This window comes from Palaemon carinicauda, chromosome 39 (genome assembly GCF_036898095.1).
Source record: "Palaemon carinicauda isolate YSFRI2023 chromosome 39, ASM3689809v2, whole genome shotgun sequence".
Taxonomy (NCBI): Eukaryota; Metazoa; Arthropoda; class Malacostraca; order Decapoda; family Palaemonidae; genus Palaemon; species Palaemon carinicauda.
Window position 1 is genome coordinate 23,329,180 of NC_090763.1, and position 20,355 is coordinate 23,349,534.

The 20,355-nt window shown below is 40.8% G+C and overlaps 1 protein-coding gene across 7 annotated transcripts in view; it reads left to right on the plus strand.

The window, feature by feature from the left end:
- Nucleotides 1-20,355, plus strand: part of LOC137631078 (PHD finger protein 20-like protein 1) — a 216,878-nt gene that overhangs the window by 44,508 nt on the left and 152,015 nt on the right. For 6 of the 7 annotated variants that reach the window (XM_068362686.1, XM_068362692.1, XM_068362690.1 and 3 more), the window contains exon 6: nucleotides 17,902-18,094. In XM_068362686.1, the coding sequence (XP_068218787.1) occupies nucleotides 17,902-18,094 (193 nt within the window). The remainder of the gene's footprint in view (nucleotides 1-17,901; nucleotides 18,095-20,355) is intronic. The other variant, XM_068362689.1, reaches the window with a different exon arrangement.

The window sequence follows — 20,355 nt, forward strand, 5'->3', positions numbered from 1 at the left end:
ACGCCATACAAGAAACGAAACACCTGAAGTTTCAAGGTCGGCTGTTCAGTGTCCCGAAGAAGGATTCGGACAAGAGAAGAGTGATTCTAGACCTATCCCTTCTCAACTTGTCCATTCAATGCGACAAGTTTCGAATGCTTACCGTCTCGCAGGTGCGGACCTTACTTCCCCGTGGGGCCGTCACCACCTCTATCGATCTTACAGACGCCTATTATCACGTCCCGATAGCGAGACACTTCCGTCCGTACCTAGGCTTTCGCTTAGGGGACAAAAGTTACTCCTTCAAGGTGATGGCCTTCGGGCTCAACATCGCCCCAAGGATCTTCACAAAGTTAGCAGAAGTCGCTGTTCAGGAACTCAGGAATCAAGGGATTCAAGTAGTAGCCTATCTGGACGACTGGCTCATTTGGTCAGACACCTCCCAAAATTGCCTAAAAGCCACTCACAAAGTCATCCATTATCTTCAATCTCTAGGCTTCCAGATCAACTTCAAGAAGTCCCGTCTTCTTCCAAAATCGAAGTTCCAATGGCTCGGCCTGCAATGGGATCTTATATCTCATACTCTGTGTCTTCCCAGACTCAAGAGGTTAGAGATTGCAAGGAACACCAAACGCTTTCTCAAAGACAAAGTAAGTTCCAGACGACTCCAAGAGAGGATTCTGGGGTCCCTTCAGTTTGCCTCAGTGACGGATCTTCTTCTGAAGGCAAAATTGAAAGATATCAATCGTGTCTGGCGTTCGAGGGCGAACCGGAAGCTCCGGGACAGGAAAGTCCGCCTTCCTCCCATTCTACGGGAAAGACTTCTTCCTTGGACAAGAGCAAACAGTCTGTCAAAGTCAGTTCCCCTTCGATTTCCGCCTCCGAAATTAATCATTCACACGGACGCATCCTTATCAGGTTGGGGCGGCTATTCTCAGCTCAAGAAAGTTCAAGGTCTTTGGACTCCCTTGTTCCGCCAATTTCACATCAATGTGCTAGAGGCCATGGCAGTTCTTCTAACCCTGAAACGTCTCGCTCTTCCCAAGAAACAACACCTTCGTCTGGTCCTCGACAGCGAAGTGGTGGTCCGCTGCCTCAACAGAGGCGGGTCAAAGTCAGGGCCTCTGAACCATGTTCTAGTAGCCATATTCTCCCTAGCAGCCTTGAACCGTTGGCATCTTTCAGCTGTCCACCTGGCGGGAGTCCGGAATGTAGTGGCAGACGCCCTGTCCCGGACCTCCCCTCTAGAATCGGAATGGTCACTCGATCTAAAGTCATTTCGGTGGATTCTCTCTCAGGTTCCCGGTCTCCAAGTGGACCTCTTCGCCACGGAATCCAACCACAAATTGAGAGTATATGTGGCTCCCAATCTAGACCCTCAGGCTTACGCCACAGACGCCATGTCACAGAATTGGGACACCTGGGAAAAGATTTATCTCTTTCCCCCGGTGAATCTTTTGCTGAAAGTTCTAGACAAACTGAGATCCTTCAAAGGACAAGTAGCCTTGGTCGCACCCAACTGGCCCAAGAGCAACTGGTATCCTCTCCTGCGAGAGTTGAGACTATACCCTCACCCGATACCCAATCTGGTTCTGTCTCAGATAGTACAAACACGCGTTGTGTACGCTTTCTCAAACATTCAGAGCGCCCTAACTTTATGGACTTTATGAAGTTTGCGGCTATGCATGGTGCCAATATTGATCCTCAAAACACCTTGTTCCTAGAATCGGATAAACGGGATTCCACCATCCGCCAGTATGACACTGCAGTTAAAAAGTTGGCAAAATTTTTAATAGACTCAGACGGGAACTGTATGAACTTGAACCTTACAGTCACTTTCTTTAGATCGTTATTAGAATCAGGTCTGGCAGCCAATACTATCACCACTATTAAATCGGCTCTGAAAAAGATCTACCTAGTGGGTTTTAACATAGACTTAACCGACTCTTTGTTAGCTTCAATTCCGAAAGCTTGTGCCAGACTAAAACCGGTTACTCGTCCTACCCCGGTGACCTGGTTCCTTAATGACGTACTCAAATTGGCTTCTGATACCATTAACAGTTCTTGTGATTACATTCCCCTTCTCAGGAAAACACTTTTCCTGGTGAGCTTGGCTTCCGGGGCAAGAATTTCTGAATTGGCAGCCTTGTCGAGAGACCCGGGTCATATTGACTTCCTGCCTTCGGGAGAGGTCCTTCTTTCTCCTAACAAATTCTTTTTGGCTAAGAACGAAGACCCTCAAAACAGATGGTCCTCCTGGAAAATTGTTCCCCTCACGCAAGATCCGTCTCTGTGCCCTGTTACTACTCTTAGGTCTTATTTATCCCGGACCTCCTCTAACTCCTCGGGGCCTCTATTCGTTAGAGAACAAGGCGGTACCATTACTATTAAAGGGATCAGGCAACAAATTTTGTATTTTATTAAACAAGCTAACCCTGACTCTTTTCCTCTTGCACATGATATCAGGGCGGTTGCTACCTCGGTGAACTTCTTTCACCACATGAATTTTACAGACCTTTCCAGGTATACAGGGTGGAAATCACCGTCAGTGTTCAAGAAACACTACCTTAAACATTTGGAAGCCCTAAAATTTTCTACAGTAGCCGCAGGGAGTGTAGTTACTCCCAGGTAACTCACAGGTTAATGCCTTGTCTCTTTATCTCTCCCTCTTACCTGCCTCATTTATACCCTATTGTATTCGTTGGTCTCGCACCTGAATACTGTTATTATATTTGTAAATTTTTATACTCCTGAGTATCTGTATATATTATCACTCACGGCATTATTATACCTACCTTATTGGATTTATGTTCATATTTAAGATACCCTTATAATTGTTTTTTGGTACTCATCTCTGATTAAAAGCATCCTGTATTTCCCTTACGCTTATGTTTTTTCCTTTATTTTGCAAGTTTGGTGACATTTTCTCTTGTATAGATTCACTGGGCGGCACAGGTTCGAGCCCAGAAAAGGGATTTTGACGTAGGAAAAATCTATTTCTGGGCGAAGGACCTGTGCCGCCCAGTGAACCCTCCCAGCTCCTCTCCCTTGGAGTCCCCAAACTTTGGGTGCTAAGGAGTTGGGTTCTGAGCGCATGCATTGTTAGTAGTACCGAGTGAGGTTGAACGGCTCTCCTCTATTGGGGTTTCTGTCGTGGATGAATCTAAATAGTGTGGGACCTCTGGATTATACGCCCAATTTTATACCGACACCAATAGGTGAGCGAGCTAGTTAACCTAGCACTCCTTTACATTTTTTCTCTGGTATATTTAGCAGTAAATTACCTAAGAATAAGTGCTAAATGGAGCTTATTCACTGGGCGGCACAGGTCCTTCGCCCAGAAATAGATTTTTCCTATGTCAAAATCCCTTTTAAGGATAAAATTCCACATCAACAATGAAATCAACTGTTAACTGTGCGAGTCCAGCTGACAAAATGTAAATAGAATTGTGGTTACGTTTTCAGCAATCTTTATTTTTCTCCAACCTTTCGATAATTTTAATGGTAGTGTTAATGATGGTATATTAAAGCATTATTTTTGTTTAGTACAGTATATATAAAAGCTTTATTTTTCCCTTCGGGCGTTCAAGGTTTTCACGAGTAGACTGGGTTCGTTAATCGGCAGTGAATAGCCTTAACTTCGGTAACGAGTCGGCAATATTTTGTCATATTTTAAACAGTATACATTTGATTTGCAAAGATTGGTTTTGTAGAGTAGACAGTAAAATAAAAATCTTTCTCTCTCTAGAGAGAGAGAGAGAGAGAGAGAGAGAGAGAGAGAGAGAGAGAGAGAGAGAGAGATTTGATGCCAGAAATCCTCTCTCTCTCTCTCTCTCTCTCTCTCTCTCTCTCTCTCTCTCTCTCTCTCTCTCTCTCTCTCTCTCTCTCTCTCTCTCTCTCCATAAGAAATAAAACCTTAGTTCACATATGGCAACTTGAGTCTAAGAATTAAATTAACATGAATATTGTTAGTTGTGGCGATAAATTCCTCGCTTCAGGAGGTTCGCGAAACAAAAACACGGCATTCCATTACAACAGCTGAATTTCTCTCTCTCTCTCTCTCTCTCTCTCTCTCTCTCTCTCTCTCTCTCTCTCTCTCTCTCTCTCTCTCTCTCTCTCGTGTTATACAATACTTATAAATAGATGAAGAAACCAAAATCGGTTTTCTTAAAGTGTCAATTAATACAAAACGAAAAAATTATACCGTGTATACATTCATTTCAATCATAGCTTAAAATACGGTATCCGATTTCGTCAGCAAACCACTATTTTTTAGGAAACACCATTCTATTCCAGAAAATGTTTACTCTTTAAATAGTCAATTGCGTTATAATAAAACATGTAATGTTTTTAAATTTCGGGTGTGCTTTAAAAATCGAGTATTGCTGACTTCTTTTTGTTTTACTTTTGGCTGTGATCACTTCAGCTGATGCCTAGCTTCCGCTCTCACGAATATGCGCGTAGGAATACGTTAACAAAGAATTGTTTACACCATTTCTTAATTTATTCAAACCATCAACACAGTTAATATTACATAAGCACCAATGTGTTATAACCTATCATATTTATTGTTTTAGTACATTTAAAACCATCTCTCTCTCTCTCTCTCTCTCTCTCTCTCTCTCTCTCTCTCTCTCTCTCTCTCTGTTACATCGAACGTAATAGCGGTAACCTAATTGTTTGATGACTTTAAAAATAGGCCTAGTACTTTCTTCTTCTTTTACCTTGTTTGCATATGGTTCCATAATTGAGGTGGGTACAAGTTGACTTATAACTGAAGTTAGGAAAAGTATTTTGGATATGGAAAGAACAATTATCTTTCATAACAGTTTAGAATTACGTATCGTAAATTATCATTCTGTCATTAGCGGCAGTTTGCTATTCTGGATTAAACGCATAAGGATAAAAAAGTTTTCCAGCTTTTCTACGAATTTAGGAATTTATAAGAATACGATAAGTAAAATATTTGTAATAACATAATGTTTACTAAATGTTTGTAATATCATTAGTTATCACTTTGACCATATGTGTTTATTGCGTTCGTTTGTTTATTGTGATCGAAGATGGAGCGTAAACAAATGGAAGGTTTCCGTTTCAGGCGGCGTCATAAAGAAAAACATTATATAAATGGAATTCATTTTATTTATTTGGAAGTTCTAAGAAAAATTAAGTAGAACATTGGTAATAACAAAATCAACATATAATCTATACTTGGTAAAATTGCTGTCGATTCAAAAACTGACCTATACACAGATTTATAAATGCGTCTGTTTCTTCGTTGTGATCAGAGATAAACGTAAACAAAACATTGGTTGTCTTTTTCTATTGTGCTTTTTAGCGTGTTTAGGGAACGCATGATATAAAATCGCCTTTATTTTGATAATTCTGGATTTTCAATCATACAACAAAAGCTAGTCTATAGAGTTATGGTTTTGCTATTCACCAGTTGTCTTATACAATAGATATGACAAACATTAAAATTTGTCTGTATTTTGGGTCGTGTTATAACGGGAAATATATGGTGTTTACACCTATCCTGGTTGTAATTTTAACCATTTTTCAAGTTAGAACTTTAAAGTATATTAAATGTTTGATTTATTTACAAGAACAATTTGATATAAAGAAATACAGTATAGTACAAAGAAAGTATTGGAAATGGGTAGGAAACACATTTGAATAGGCAAATTGCTGGTTGCCATGGCCGCAATGGAATTATTTCTGTTAGTTGTGTGTTTCGAAATATGCGATTTTCCATTTATACGAGATCATTAATCGACCAAATTCTCGCATACTGTAATTCGGGACCCTACTGTACAGTAATGATGACAATTTAATGGCTGTTACAGTGCCACTGAAGACATAGCCTTATTTTAAAGGACTCAAGTTTGTATAACTAGGAAAATACAAATGACTTTTAAAACAGAATTTCTCTCATATTTCTGGGTGATACTTTACTATCCCCAATTGATTACCACTTGACACTTACTTTTGTTGCACTATGGCTATTGTTTATTCTACTTCAAAAGTAGACTTCCTGTGAAGTTCTAGATAAAATATAATTTTTGTACTGAAGATTATCCCTTCAATAATTACGCTATATTCATTGTGCTATAAGCTTTGAAAATGCAAGGTTGGTTGACAAAGTAAAAGTGATGGGATTAGTGGTGGATTAGCCCACCCATATCTCAACAATTATCCTGCTAATACTAAAGGTACTACTATGCACTGCTATATTTGAAATCCATGGTTTTGGTTTATCCTCACTAGATGTAAAGATGAGGGTGGGACCAAATAAATATTGGGTAAGTATTTAAATACAGTAATACATTTTTTTATGAATCAGTACAATGAATGTTGAGTAAGACATATTGATGTAAATATGATTTTAAAAATAGAATGTATTAAGGTATTTCATTACTTGCCCAAACATTCCTTTGGTCCCACCCTTATCATCACATCTAGTGAGGACAAACCAAAAGTGAGGATTTCAAATAGAGCAGTGCATAGTAGTACCTCTAGTATTAGTAGATTGTTGAGATATAGGTGGGCTAATCCACCGCTAATCCCATAATTTTTTTACTTTGTCAACCAAAGTTGCACTTTCAAAGCTCATAGCACACTGAGTATAGCATTATTATTAAAGAGATAATTTTCAGTAAAAATATTATGCTTTATTTAGAACTTTACCAGAAGTCTACTTTTGAAGTAGAATAAACAATAGTTCTAGTGCAACAAAATATATTAGTACTCAAAATTTAAAACCCAAACAAGTGTGCTAGAGTAGAGGATTTCAATGCACTAAAGATGAATAAAGGATAAAGAATAAAACCTGTATTGGAGAAAAAGTTTGCTCCCTATTGAGTAACTTAACAGCATTAGCAAAAGACTGCAACATAACTTACAAAACACTTTTTACTAGTCCCTTTACAAATATAGATGTTTCATAGTCCAAAATCTTTCATTATAACAAAGCTAGAAAAGTTATAGTAACCAGAACCCTAATCACCAAAATTAGATAACTCCCTGAGCTCTTCAATATTATCACGAAGAAAATATTTTTTTTTAGACCTAGTATCCTTCACACGTATGGTAGACCACTATTTAAATGAATAAAAAATTCCAAGCAAAAAATAAAAAATCTGCAAAGGTAAGCTTTTTGTAACATAAGAATCATTAGATGACTTGAAACTATAAACCAAAATGACTTGTGACGGCCGAGAGAGGAGTTGTGAACTCAAAGGCAGATTGGAAACGACTGAGTTATTTATTAAGGAACACTCTTCTTTTTATACAAAACCTCAAGGCAACAGGACATGACCTGTTCGAGAGACAGACAATGTTACAGAGAAAAACGGAGACATGATCATTCAGGTTCTTTTTAGTGCGAGGGAAGAGCGCAGATACAAGCATAATATATACAAAATAATTATGTACAATTGTGTGACACACGGTTGGTACATGGCTCCCCCCCTAAAAATGACATACTGTACATGTTAAATAGGGCGCCCTGATCTAGAGAGGCGAACTGTAGGCGGGTCATCTGGCAGAAGATAAGCAGGTTTTAGACGATCAATGGAGACCCAGTCTTCTTTGCCCCGAATGTTTAGGAGGAATGCTTTCGGACTGCGTCGGATCACAAGCAAAAGGGCCCGTGTAAGGGGGCGTTAGTGGTGGCTTGCTGGTGTCGTTGCGCAGGAAGACGTGCGTTGCAGAGTGCAAGTCCGTTGGTATGTGATGCTTCGCTGGGGGCTTGTAAGTCTGGCGGCACGGAGTAAATTTTCCCACGACGTGACGTATGCGCTGAAGATCGTCGGAGGAGGTTGTAGAAGGAAAAAATTCGGCAGGGACGACCAACGGGTCGCCATACACCATTTCGGCTGCCGAGACGTCGAGGGCGTCTTTAGGAGTGGTCCTTAGTCCAAGGAGGACCCAGGGAAGCTGAGTAAACCAGTTGCAATCCTTGCAGCGGGACATCAAAGCTGCTTTGAGGGTGCGATGAAAACGTTCAACCATTCCATTGGCAGCGGTGTTGTAGGCCGTTGTCTGATGTAGGGTGATGCCCAGGAGATTCGCTAATGACGTCCATAATTGAGAGGGGAAAGTTGTTCCCCTATCAGAAGTAATATGCTCAGGGATACCGAATCTTGAAATCCATCCAGAGAGTAAGGCAGATGTACATGAGGCAGACGTTGCAGTTTCCATGGGAATGGCTTCAGGCCAACGAGTGGAGCGGTCGATGACGGTAAACAGGTAACGATGTCCTTGTGATGTGGGTAGGGGGCCTACAACGTCGACGTGAATGTGTGCGAAACGACGCTGAGGTTGAGGAAAGGTGCCCACTCCTGAATCCGTGTGTCGATGTACTTTGGAAGTTTGGCAAGAAGTACACGCACGGACCCAATCCTTAGCATCCTTAGAAATGCCGTGCCAAATGAACTTTGCCTTCAGCAGCTGTGCAGTAGAACGGCACGAGGGATGTGAAAGGCCGTGGATGAAATCAAACACCTGTCGGCGCATGGGAGCAGGAATCCAAGGTCGCGGTCTACCAGTACTGACGTCACAGAGGAGGGTGGTGTTGGAGTCTTCGAGGGGAAAATCCTCCCAACGGAGGGACGTGCAGGATGTCCTACAAGCTTGATACTCTGGATCCTGTCGTTGGGCTTCAGCCAGGGCGTTGTAATCCAATCCCAGTTGAACGGCAGCCAACGTGTTTCTTGACAGGGCATCGGCAACAGGATTCATTTTCCCAGGGACGTATTGGAGGGTGCAATTGTATTCAGCCACGGCGGAGAGATGTCGGCGTTGACGGGCGGACCAAGCGTCAGACTGTCGAGTGAAGGCGTGCACCAGAGGCATGTGGTCTGTACGAATGACGAAGGGCGTACCTTCTAAGAAATGGCGAAAGTGACGGACAGCCAAGTGCACCGCCAGCAATTCTCGATCGAAGGTAGAATAACCCGATTCTGCCTTGGACAGTTTTCTGCTGAAGAAGGCCAATGGGCGGGGCGAGCCTTTGACCACCTGCTCGAGTACTGCACCAATAGCGACGTCGCTGGCATCGGTGGAGAGAAGGAGAGGGGCGTGTGGGATAGGAAAAGTGAGAGCCGCAGCAGTTGATAGGGCCTTCTTTGCATTGCAGAAGGCTGCTTCTTGAAGGGGACCCCACTTCAGGTCCTTTGGCTTGCCCTTGAGGGAGGCGTAGAGGGGAGCAAGAGTGGCGGCAATGGCTGTCAGAAAACGGTGATAATAGTTGATCATGCCCAAGAATTCCTGCAGAGCTTTGACGGTCGAGGGCGTGGGGAAATTCTGAACGGCTGCTACCTTCTCAGGGAGGGGATGGACTCCTTCAGAAGTGATACGGTGCCCTAAGAACGACACTTTGTTGGCGCCAAAGGTACACTTGTCGTACCGGACTACAAGGCCGTTTTGTTGCAGGCGGTCGAGCACGATGCGCAGGTGACGGAGGTGTTCCACTTTTGAGGAGGAGAACACAAGTATGTCGTCCACATAACATACACAGAATGGGAGGTCCCCTAAGATGCCATCCATGAGACGTTGAAACGTTGCCCCAGCATTACGAAGGCCAAAACAGGAGTAATTGAAGGTGTATGTGCCAAACGGAGTGGTGATGGCGGTCTTGGGGATGTCTTCTGGGTTCATAGGCACCTGATAATACCCCTTCAGGAGGTCGAGCGTAGAGAAAACCTTCGCTTTGTGCAGGTAGGAGGTCACGTCGGCAATGTTTGGGAGGGGGTAGAGATTCGGTTCTGTTTGAATGTTCAGGCGCCTGTAATCCCCGCACGGACGGAGGGAGCCATCTTTCTTCAGAACGATGTGTAAGGGTGACGACCATGGGCTGGAGGCCTTTTGGCAAAGGCCCTTTTTCTCCATTTCGGCGAACGTCTGTTTGGCGGCTGCCAATCGTTCCGGTGCCAGACGTCTGAATTTTGCGAAGACTGGGGGTCCCGTCGTCTTGATATGGTGATAAATACCGTGCTTGGCAGGAACCGTGGGCGTTTGGCAAAGTTCTGGACGGAAAACTTCCGGGTACGACGTGAGGAGGTGGGCGTAGGCATCCGTGGGTGCGCTGATGTGGAGAGCGAGGTTAGAGGGGGCGGGTTGAAGAGGTGTCGACAAGTACGAGTCTGCGTTGACCAATCGTCGGTGGGCGACATCGACCAGAAGGTGGAAATGAGAGAGGAAATCCGCACCGAGGATTGGCATTGTGACGTCAGCAACGAGAAACTTCCAATTGAATTTACCGTTTCCGAACGATAATGTGAGGTTCTCGTAACCGTAGGTGGGTATCGCAGATCCGTTGGCAGCTACCAAGCGGACGTCGGCAGATGTAGACAGACTACGTTGTGCCTTGAAGAGTTTCCTTGGCAAAAGAGAACGACAAGCACCCGTGTCTACCAAAAATCGCACGCCCGTTCCTGCATCCTGTAAAAAGAAAAGATTAGAAACATGGGAGGCCACCGCCACAAGCGATGGCCTACTTACACGTTTATTGGCCACTGACAATCTTTGGCACATTTCTTCGCGGTTGCCCCGAATCTGAAATGGTAGTAGCAAAACTGCGGCGGATGGGAGGTAGTAAGTGGCTGTAGAAGTCGTTCGTTGGGGCGCGAGCGATTGGTGGGTGGTGGGCGGCTTTGTCGCCGCTTCGGCACGTCACGGGGTAGGCGTGTATGTCCTACGGCATTCATGTCAGCTTCGGTTGACGTTGAATAGGCATCCTCTTCGTCAGGGGTGGAGGCGTTGATGGAGGTCTTGAAGTGGCTGTCCATAAGGGCGTCGGCTTTGGTCATCAAGTCCTTTATGGGTAAACTATCGACATCGGGTATGGCAGCGCGCACAGGTTCAGGTAAACGGCGTATCCAAAGGGCACGGAGTAGGTTCACCTCACGAGGAGAGCCGTCTGCGGCAGGTTGAAGGCAAGCGATACTGGTCATTTCCCTGAGGGCAAACGAAGCCCTTTGGTCCCCCAACGGTTGTTGCGAGAGCTGAAAAAGCTTTGCTATACGGGCGGCTGGCGACGGCGAGTACTGCTGCAGAAGGTATGATTTGAGGACGTCATACGCTATTGGGGTGTCTCCTTGTTCACAAAGCCAGTCGGATATTTCTGGGAAGGTGTCCTCGGGTATCGCCGCGAGAACATAATCTGCTTTGGTGGTTGAGCGAGTCACGCCCCTGATACGAAAGTGGACTTCAGCGCGTTGAAACCAAGCGAACGCTTCTCCGCTAGCGAACGGTGAAAGTTTCAATGGAGCGGCCGCAGTGCCAACTGCTGGGGTAGAATCCGCCTCCGTCATATTACCAACGATGGAGGGGCGAGGGAGGTGGGGGTGGAAGGCAGTGGGAGCGAGTCGACTTCCGGGGTCACCAATGTGACGGCCGAGAGAGGAGTTGTGAACTCAAAGGCAGATTGGAAACGACTGAGTTATTTATTAAGGAACACTCTTCTTTATATACAAAACCTCAAGGCAACAGGACATGACCTGTTCGAGAGACAGACAATGTTACAGAGCAAAACGGAGACATGATCATTCAGGTTCTTTTTAGTGCGAGGGAAGAGCGCAGATACAAGCATAATATATACAAAATAATTATGTACAATTGTGTGACACACGGTTGGTACAGACTTATGTTGGTTTGACTTGACATATAGAAAGCAACTAAAGTTGAACCTTGTTATGAATTTGCAGAACAATTTTTATCCCTACAGCAATTTATTCTCTTAATCCCAATTGTCTCCAAGGATGATCATCCTAATCAACTATAGGATATTAAATATAGTTACAGGTCATATCAACGTCTCCCAAACTGATATAGATTGAAAATAAAGTGTAAAAGCCTATAAGGACTTTTGGCTTATACAGTACAGTACATATAACAATATTGCAGTAAGCAAACCCTTGACTTTTTGTAGGGTTATTTCATCCAATTCAGATATATGTAGAACAGTAATTTTGCACAACCACATAAGCATTTTTCCATTTACATTATTAAAAGATCTTGGATTTTTCACAAATTTATATTAATTTTCATTTACATAATAAATACACCTATGATTTTTTCCATGTTCATGACATGAATTATTTACTTATATAATAAGTATACTGACCATTTGATTTTTACATGTTAATATCATGCATTTTCCATTTTCATAATGAAGATAACTATGATTATTTTTATGAAACTCCCATGATTTTCATATTGCTTCTACTCAAAACTGTGTTGATGTCTACCCAAAAATAAAAATTTCATGCTCTCTTCCCTTTCAAAACTGTCCACCTGCTCTATTTATCACCACATAATCTGGCAGTTGGTGGCAACTAACTTGTCAATTATACAACCTTTTGCTTCCTACTTTTCAGTTTTGTCATTGCTAGTGTCTGAATAAGACGTCTTTATTTTGCCCCACGATTGAAATCGGTTTCCAGTAGTTCATTTGGAACTAACAAATCACAATATGGTTAAGATTTTTTCCAACTGTTTGTGACGTAAACATTTACCAGTCAGGTTCCACAGTATTGTATTTATGGGTGGTGTATGAAGGAATGTTGTTCACTCACATTCCACTTTCTTTTGAAATTATTTCAGCTGTTAGTTGACTGCTTTGATTAGAAATTAGAAATGTAATGTAATTCAATGTTTAGTTACACTTTTATCTCTGCTTTGTTTGTGTTTAATTCAAGGTAAATCCAAGGAAAACTAAGAAGACGACGGTAACTTCTTAAGTTTTGCATAGCGTTTTTGTTTTCTTTTTGTATATTTGCTAATTCAACAATCTTTATGCCTTCCCAGACCACTGGAGATCTGAGGTAGTAGGTGATCGTGTCCAACCTTTTTATTTCTTTATTATACATACATACATATACCAAGGCACTTCCCCCAATTTTGGGGGGTAGCCAACATCAACAAAGAAACAAAAACAAAAAGGGGACCTCTACTCTCTACGTTCCTCCCAGCCTAACAAGGGACTCAACCGAGTTCAGCTGGTACTGCTAGGGTGTCACAGCCCACCCTCCCACATTATCCACCACAGATGAAGCTTCATAATGCTGAATCCCCTACTGCTGCTACCTCCGCGGTCATCTAAGGCATCGGAGGCAGCAGCAGGGCCTACCGGAACTGCGTCACAATCGCTCGCCATTCATTCCTATTTCTAGCACGCTCTCTTGCCTCGCTCACATCTATCCTCCTATCACCCAGAGCTTCCTTCACTCCATCCATCCACCCAAACCTTGGCCTTCCTCTTGTACTTCTCCCATCAACTCTTGCATTCATCACCTTCTTTAGCAGACAGCCATTTTCCATTCCCTCAACATGGCCAAACCACCTCAACACATTCATATCCACTCTAGCCGCTAACTCATTTCTTACACCCGTTCTCACCCTCACCACTTTGTTCCTAACCCTATCTACTCGAGATACACCAGCCATACTCCTTAGACACTTCATCTCAAACACATTCAATTTCTGTCTCTCCATCACTTTCATTCCCCACAACTCCGATCCATACATCACAGTTGGTACAATCACTTTCTCACATAGAACTCTCTTTATTATGATGTGAATATTTATAAAGAGTATTATTATATAATGTCAGGAAGCTAAAGGATTATGTTTTGACTAGCAGTGAGTACGGCCCAATTTAGAATTCTACTTTGTGTATTTTTCCTTGCCACTAGATGCATTGAGGACTGCTACTCACAACCTCTGGCTTGGAATTTGGGAAATTCAAATTATTGTTTTTTAGGCCAGCAGAACATCTATATTTCATGTTTGAAATAGTTTTTTTTATAATGAAATCATTTTTTTTCCTATAAAGTCCAGTCCCTTACACAACTTTTCCAACTGAAGTACCTATTTATTTTAGTATCCCATATACAGTAACTCTGCAACTATGCCATAATTTTGTATGGTTTCTCTGAGGAATAAATTATCAGTTTTCCTAAATTCTGTATGGTATTTATAATTAAGCATTTATTGCATGTCTCTCTAAGGTACATTCTTCATATTTCTTAGTCTGCTCATGTGTGTACCAAAAGTGTAAAATTTTGCCAAAAAATACCTAGATCAGAATATATTAAGCTATCCCCATCTTGCTCATGTTCACGTATTTGGAACATGTAGCATATATATATTTGTGAGTGAATAGTGATATTTTTCGATTTGAGGGCATGGGTTTAACCACTGGTCAGTAAATAACCCTGAAATATGATGATTATATTTTTATGATCCCAGTGGTGAGGAAAATTACGACTAAAAGCCCATACTTATACAGTTCATACTAGAGTGTATTCAATCAACCTCTAAAAAAACTTTGAAGCACAATTTCTCAAAATTTAGGATTGCCATGTTATTATTATTATTACTATTATAATTATTATTATTATTATTTTTATTATTATTATTATTATTATTATTATTAACTAATCTACACCCTAGTTGGAAAAACATGATGCTATAAACCCAAGATCTCCAACAGGGAAAATAGCCTAGCGAGGAGAGGAAATGAGGAAACAGATAGAATAGTGTGCCTGAGTGTACCTCAAGCAAGAAAACTCTAACCCAAGTCTGTGGCACTACACAAGACTAGAGAACAATGATTTAATTTTGTAGGGTCCTTCTCCTGGAGGAGTTGCTTAAAATAACTAAAGAGTCTCTTCTACCACTACCAAGTGATAATTAAGCATTGAACAATTACAGTGCATGAGTTAACACCTTAAGATTTTTGGGGTTATTTTAGTTTTGTTAGGTGTATGAGGAAAGAGGAGAATGTATAAAGAATAGGGCAGATTATTTGGTAAATGTTTAAGCAAAGGAATTATGAGCTTTAATGAGAGGTATCCAATGTAGTTCTATCTGGCCAGTCAAAGGACTCAACAACTATTTAGCAGTAGTATCTCAAAATATAAATATAAGGATATATGAAAAGGATAATCTAGTAGTATCAAGTAAATCTTATAAAATGGTGGGATTCTTGTATATGGGATACTAAAATAAATAACCTTCCTTGAAATTTGAAAAAAAAATAAAAGTAAATAAATACAGACCCAGGTCAGAAAAATGTAGCATATGGGACTGGGTACGCTTGGGCAAATATGGAAAAAGAACTTAGAAATAAAACAAATTATTTTTATTGAAAAAGCTATTTTAAACATGAAATATAGATGTTATTCTAGCCAAAAAGACAATACTGTAATCTTAATTTTCAAAATTCCAACTAGAGGTCATGAGTTGTTCTTAAGGTACAGTACAGTACATAGTTTGTGTCCTGGATAACAATCTATATCCTGCCCTTGTCCCCATCAGCAAGGGTTATTGTAAAAAAAATCTTGACGAATTCTTTAGAATCTTTAGACTTATGTTGAATTAAGATTTGTTCTTAATTTCAAATGATGATTATCTACTTACCAGTTACGTGTTGCCAGTCACCTAATTGAGATTAGGTCCAGAGTAGTTTTAGAGGTTTATTATCCCTTGATGATATGAAAATGGTAATTCTGGGTGATATTAAATGCATTTCATTTCATACTGTATGGTCTCTGAACATCTAATGTAGTCATATATTGTTCACTGATAAGATAAATCCTATTCAGTAAACTAGATAGTACCTGGTTAGGCCTTGAGAACTAATTTTTGATACATTATTTATTACCCTTTGATGTTGTGAAAATTCTACTGTAAGTCTTATTTGTATGAAATGCATTTGACTCACACTGCATGTTCTCTGAACTTATTATGCAGCTGAGTATTGTATTTTTGACTAATGAAAGATGAATTAAATGTTTGTTCATAACTAGCAAGTACCCAGACTTTATACAGTTTTCAGTAAGATTTTTTTTTTTTAAATTATGGGTGTAAGAAGTCTTTTCTAGATTTTATAGTATTTGCTGTGCTGTTGTGCATAGGAATTGTTTTTGGGTGGTCGTGATCTGCATTCTCTTTGAACCTCGTGCTCAAAAAATATTTTTACTTTGTTAATCTTGAGAGTAGTATGTAGGCCTCATGGTTCCCTTGGGGAAGTGTGTTTCATGGTCAGCTTAAGAATAAAGGAGTAAAAAAAAGCTTATTAGCTACTACTCTTGAATTTCCACCTCCAACAGATTTTTTATGTAATTGGGAGAGACCATTATGATTCTGCTCTAGAAGGCTTTATGCCCAAATGCCAACTGGAATAGTAGACCTTATAAGTGTGTAGCATTCTGTCAATTTCTCTTGATTGTGAATGTTTTTTCCTCATTATCTGACCTAAGGAATACTCCTACCATTTAAGTGGGTAGGTTCCTTAGTAAAGGAGGTCTATCAAATGCCTCTGGCCTCCATCCATCCCTTGTCCAGTAACAAGAATTAGTTGGGAAAGTTTGTTTAAATTTTGATTTCTCTTAAAAGAAAATATTGTATCTATGCACTATCGAGGTTTAGACCGTACCCAAGAAGCTAGCCTTATCAAGTATTGTACGGTGGTGTTAACTTATTTTCTTCAGGGTTCAAAATGTATTCAGGCACTCTACTTTTAAAGACTCTTCAGTTGTCAGAATGAACAAGGGTAAGATAAGAAGTAATGTTACTACAGTATTTTAAAAAGGTTTTCTCTTTATAAATTAGGAAAAGGTTTCTTATAAAGATCTCACAAGTATAATAGTTCTGTTTGTTTTATTAACAGATTTTATTAACATTTGTATCAGATAGACTTCTTGATAGACAAAGTGTTTTTGGTAATATGATTTTGAGGGTGGAAAGTTGATTTGATCTCTTTTCCTTATTTCAGAACCAGATGTTAGACTTTATGTGGCATATACTCTTTTTGGGGAGGAAAGAAAATCATATTGATAAATATACAGTAAATTTCTATGAAAGTAGGACTGATATATATTAAAAGTTCTCAATTGGTATATGAATTTAGACTTTCAGAGATCATCTCCTAAAATGACATTTTGATCTTAGCTAATGGATCAGTGACAAGGTTACACGGAGTTAGATTCAAGTTAGAGGGAGGACTTAAAGGTTGATATTCACTAAGTGTTAGTTCAACTACTTCTTTTAGTGTGGAAAATATTTTAGAAAGGATGTTTGATAATGACTTAGTGGTTCACATAGTCAGTTTTTGCAAAGCTTTATATAAAAGAAATCCATTCTTATCAGAAATTTACTAGACATTAGGTGTTGTGGTAACTGAGAAATATGGAGGTAAATAAGAATTTACTGTAAACCTATTTGCTTAAACTTAGTTTAAGTTATATTTTTTTTTTTCTCAATGAGAAGTTCAATGTTTTATATGTTATACTGTACTTTATTTTCAATAAATGGATAGTGGGTAGATTTGGGATCTAACCAGGAAACTTGAAGGATTACTTGGGGTTAGGATTTGTTACCCTTTAAACTAATCTCGAGTGGATGATAAATATATTATTTTAAATTGTTACTTTCCACCTCTTGCCTTCACTATTCACCTCCATCAGTGTATAAATCAGTGATATGATCATCAGGGTGAGTTTCATAAAAATAAATAGAATTTTAATGGTGATATTTATTATTATTTTACTCACCTGATGTTCATATACAAACCCCCTGCTCCCCACTGATCGTGGTGTCAAGGGACTATAGATCAAGTTTTTGACTTTAAGAACTAAAAAGCAAGTACAGTAATAGGTGGTACAGTATCATCAACTAGTTAATTGCCATCAACCCCTAGATAGCATGATGTTTCCCAGAGGGGAGGCATTTTGTGAGGCGAAAGAAGGGGAAAATTTTATTTTGGGTAGACATCGACACAACTTGGAGTAGAAGCAATATGAATACAAAATTATTATAAAAGTAATACATTTTATCATTGAAATTATTTTTTCATAAATTCATGTTCATACACTTTTAATGTACACTGTCTATGTTTTGGTTAATTCTGCATAGTTGTTGCAGAGTCCTAGGTGCTCACTTGATTCAAGTGGAAGCAGCTATGAACCTAGCACCAGTAGTCCTCGTAAACAGGGACCGGAGGAAGAGGAGATTATGTTGCTGTCTCCTGCTGGAACCACAGCTAGCTCAAATGACTCACAGCCCTCAAGCCCAGAACCTTTTCCAAGCACTAGTGATAGTGTAAAAAGTATGTCAGATGAAAGTTTAAAGAGTATTTTTCAATATTAAACTTACCCGATAATCATGTAGCTGTCAACTCCGTTGCCCGACAGAATTCTATGGAGGGATACGCCAGCTATCACAATACTAGAAGGGGGTGTATTTACCAGCGCCACCTGTGGCCAGGTACTCAAGTACTTCTTGTTGACACCTCCTCAATTATTCCTCTGTCGTGCTTCCGGCAAGACGTTCTGGGATACGCTTATGTTCTTGGAGTATTTTCACGACTTTGGTGAAGTATTTCTCTTTGATTTCGGCTGTCGCTTTACTGAAACTTCTATATTAGCTTAGTTAGCTTTTGGAATTAATTTGATTATTTTTGGTGACGAGAGAGTATGAACTCTCGTTCACCTTTCAATGGCCGACCCTTCCCTTAGACGGAAGTGTTGGTGTCTAAGAGAGTATAGACTCTCTTTCTTAATTTTGCTTAACATAAGTTATAGATTTATTTTATATCTCTCCGCCTCTTATAGGCCTCTTCGATTAACTTCCTTTTATGATAAACTCATTAAAATTAATTTTTATATTTGTTTATATTCGACCTTCCTAATAGTAGGCGGTCTTTTACCGAAGTTAATAAACTTTGAGCCCGTCATTTCGGTTTTACCTGTTAACATATTATGCTATTTCCGCCACAGAGTTTGAAAGATTTTCTTTGACAGTCTCGTACTGTTTTCAAAGTTGAACTAACGTTTTGTTTTGTCTCTGCAGTTGTTGACATTCAGAACGTTCAACTTGCACTCTATCGTTACGATAGAGATAGAATGTTCACGGTTTCACGTTGCAGTAAGAGTAACCGTGTCTAGCGTTTTGTTCATTCTTTCTTAACTTAATGGTTTTGATCCTAATAAAGGAACTTTTCAGTTTTTTTCCTTTAACAATAATATGTTTTAACGATATATATGATTGGGCTCTTCTCTCAGGTTCTAAGTCAAGAGAGAGAGAGAGAGAGAGAGAGAGATAGAGACGGAGGGAGAAAGAGGATAAACGTTTCATTCAAGCCTGCCAGGCGTACGAGTAACGTCGTTATCGTTTTTTTTTTTACTCTTCTCCCTAGTCTCTTTAGGGGAAGAAACTAAACGTTTCTAGAGTGATCTAGTGTTTAGTCTCTTTCCAACCACTGAATTATCTTTCATTAGTTTTTTCTGTTACATTGTAATTCTGTTTTCGCAATTACTAACTTTGAGAAAGGATAGAATTGCGTATTTCAGGTACAAACCACTTAAAGTTTCGAGTTCAGTGAAATAAGTGCAAACAGAAATCAAAGTGATAAGTGATTAGTGCGTGAGGGTACTTTTGTGCGCGCCAGTCGTCCTCCCAGTCCGGGACCTCTTGCAAGCTCCCAAGCCCAGGGGAGAAGCAATGTCGAAGGGCATAAGGGTTCAGCAGGCCTTGATCGGCGCACAGAAGTATTCTCGGTGGTTGTGGGCGTGTCTTACCGAGACCGTCACTCCCACCCGCAGACGATTGAGCCCTTATTTTGCTCGTCTGCAGAAGAGATTAGGGGAGAAAATAAAGGCAGAGTAACGCTAGTCTCAGGTCTCAAGACTTCTTAAACGTTAAGTCCAGACCTATGCCAGACGTACGAAGTTAAAGTTCACAACCCGAATGCAGTCATTGGGTTAGCTCTGACTCTCCTCAGTCATCAGTTGATTACACTCCGCCTAAGAGGAGTAAGGTTCTGCCACAACAGATCTCTGCTGTTAAGGCTTTACCTCAGCAGAACTTAGTGTCTGCCGACCCCAAGTTAACTCTACTGCAGTCCATATAGTCACAACTTTCGGTCTTGATGCGTGAGTGTCGGGCTGAGAGTGTTGCACCTACACTCCCCCCCGCCTATGATCGCTCCGCCTGATCACAGTACCTCCTGCCAGGCGTACGATGTTGTGAACTCTACTACAGTCCATGCAAGCACAGCTTTCGGACTTGATGAGTGAGTGTCGGGCTGAGAGTGTTGCTCCTCCGCCTCCGCCTACACTCCCTCCTCCTACACTCGCTCCGCCTGATCACAGTACCATCTGCCAGGCGTACGATGTTGTGGACTCTACTACAGTCCATGCAAGCACAGCTTTCGGACTTGATGAGTGAGTGTCGGGCTGAGAGTGTTGCACCTCTTCCTCCGCCTACACTCCCTCCACCTGTTCTCGCTCCACCTGTGCTCGCCCAGCCTGCACCTGCTCCGCCTGTGCTCGCCCAGCCTGCACCTGCTCCGCCTGGTCGCAGCACCAT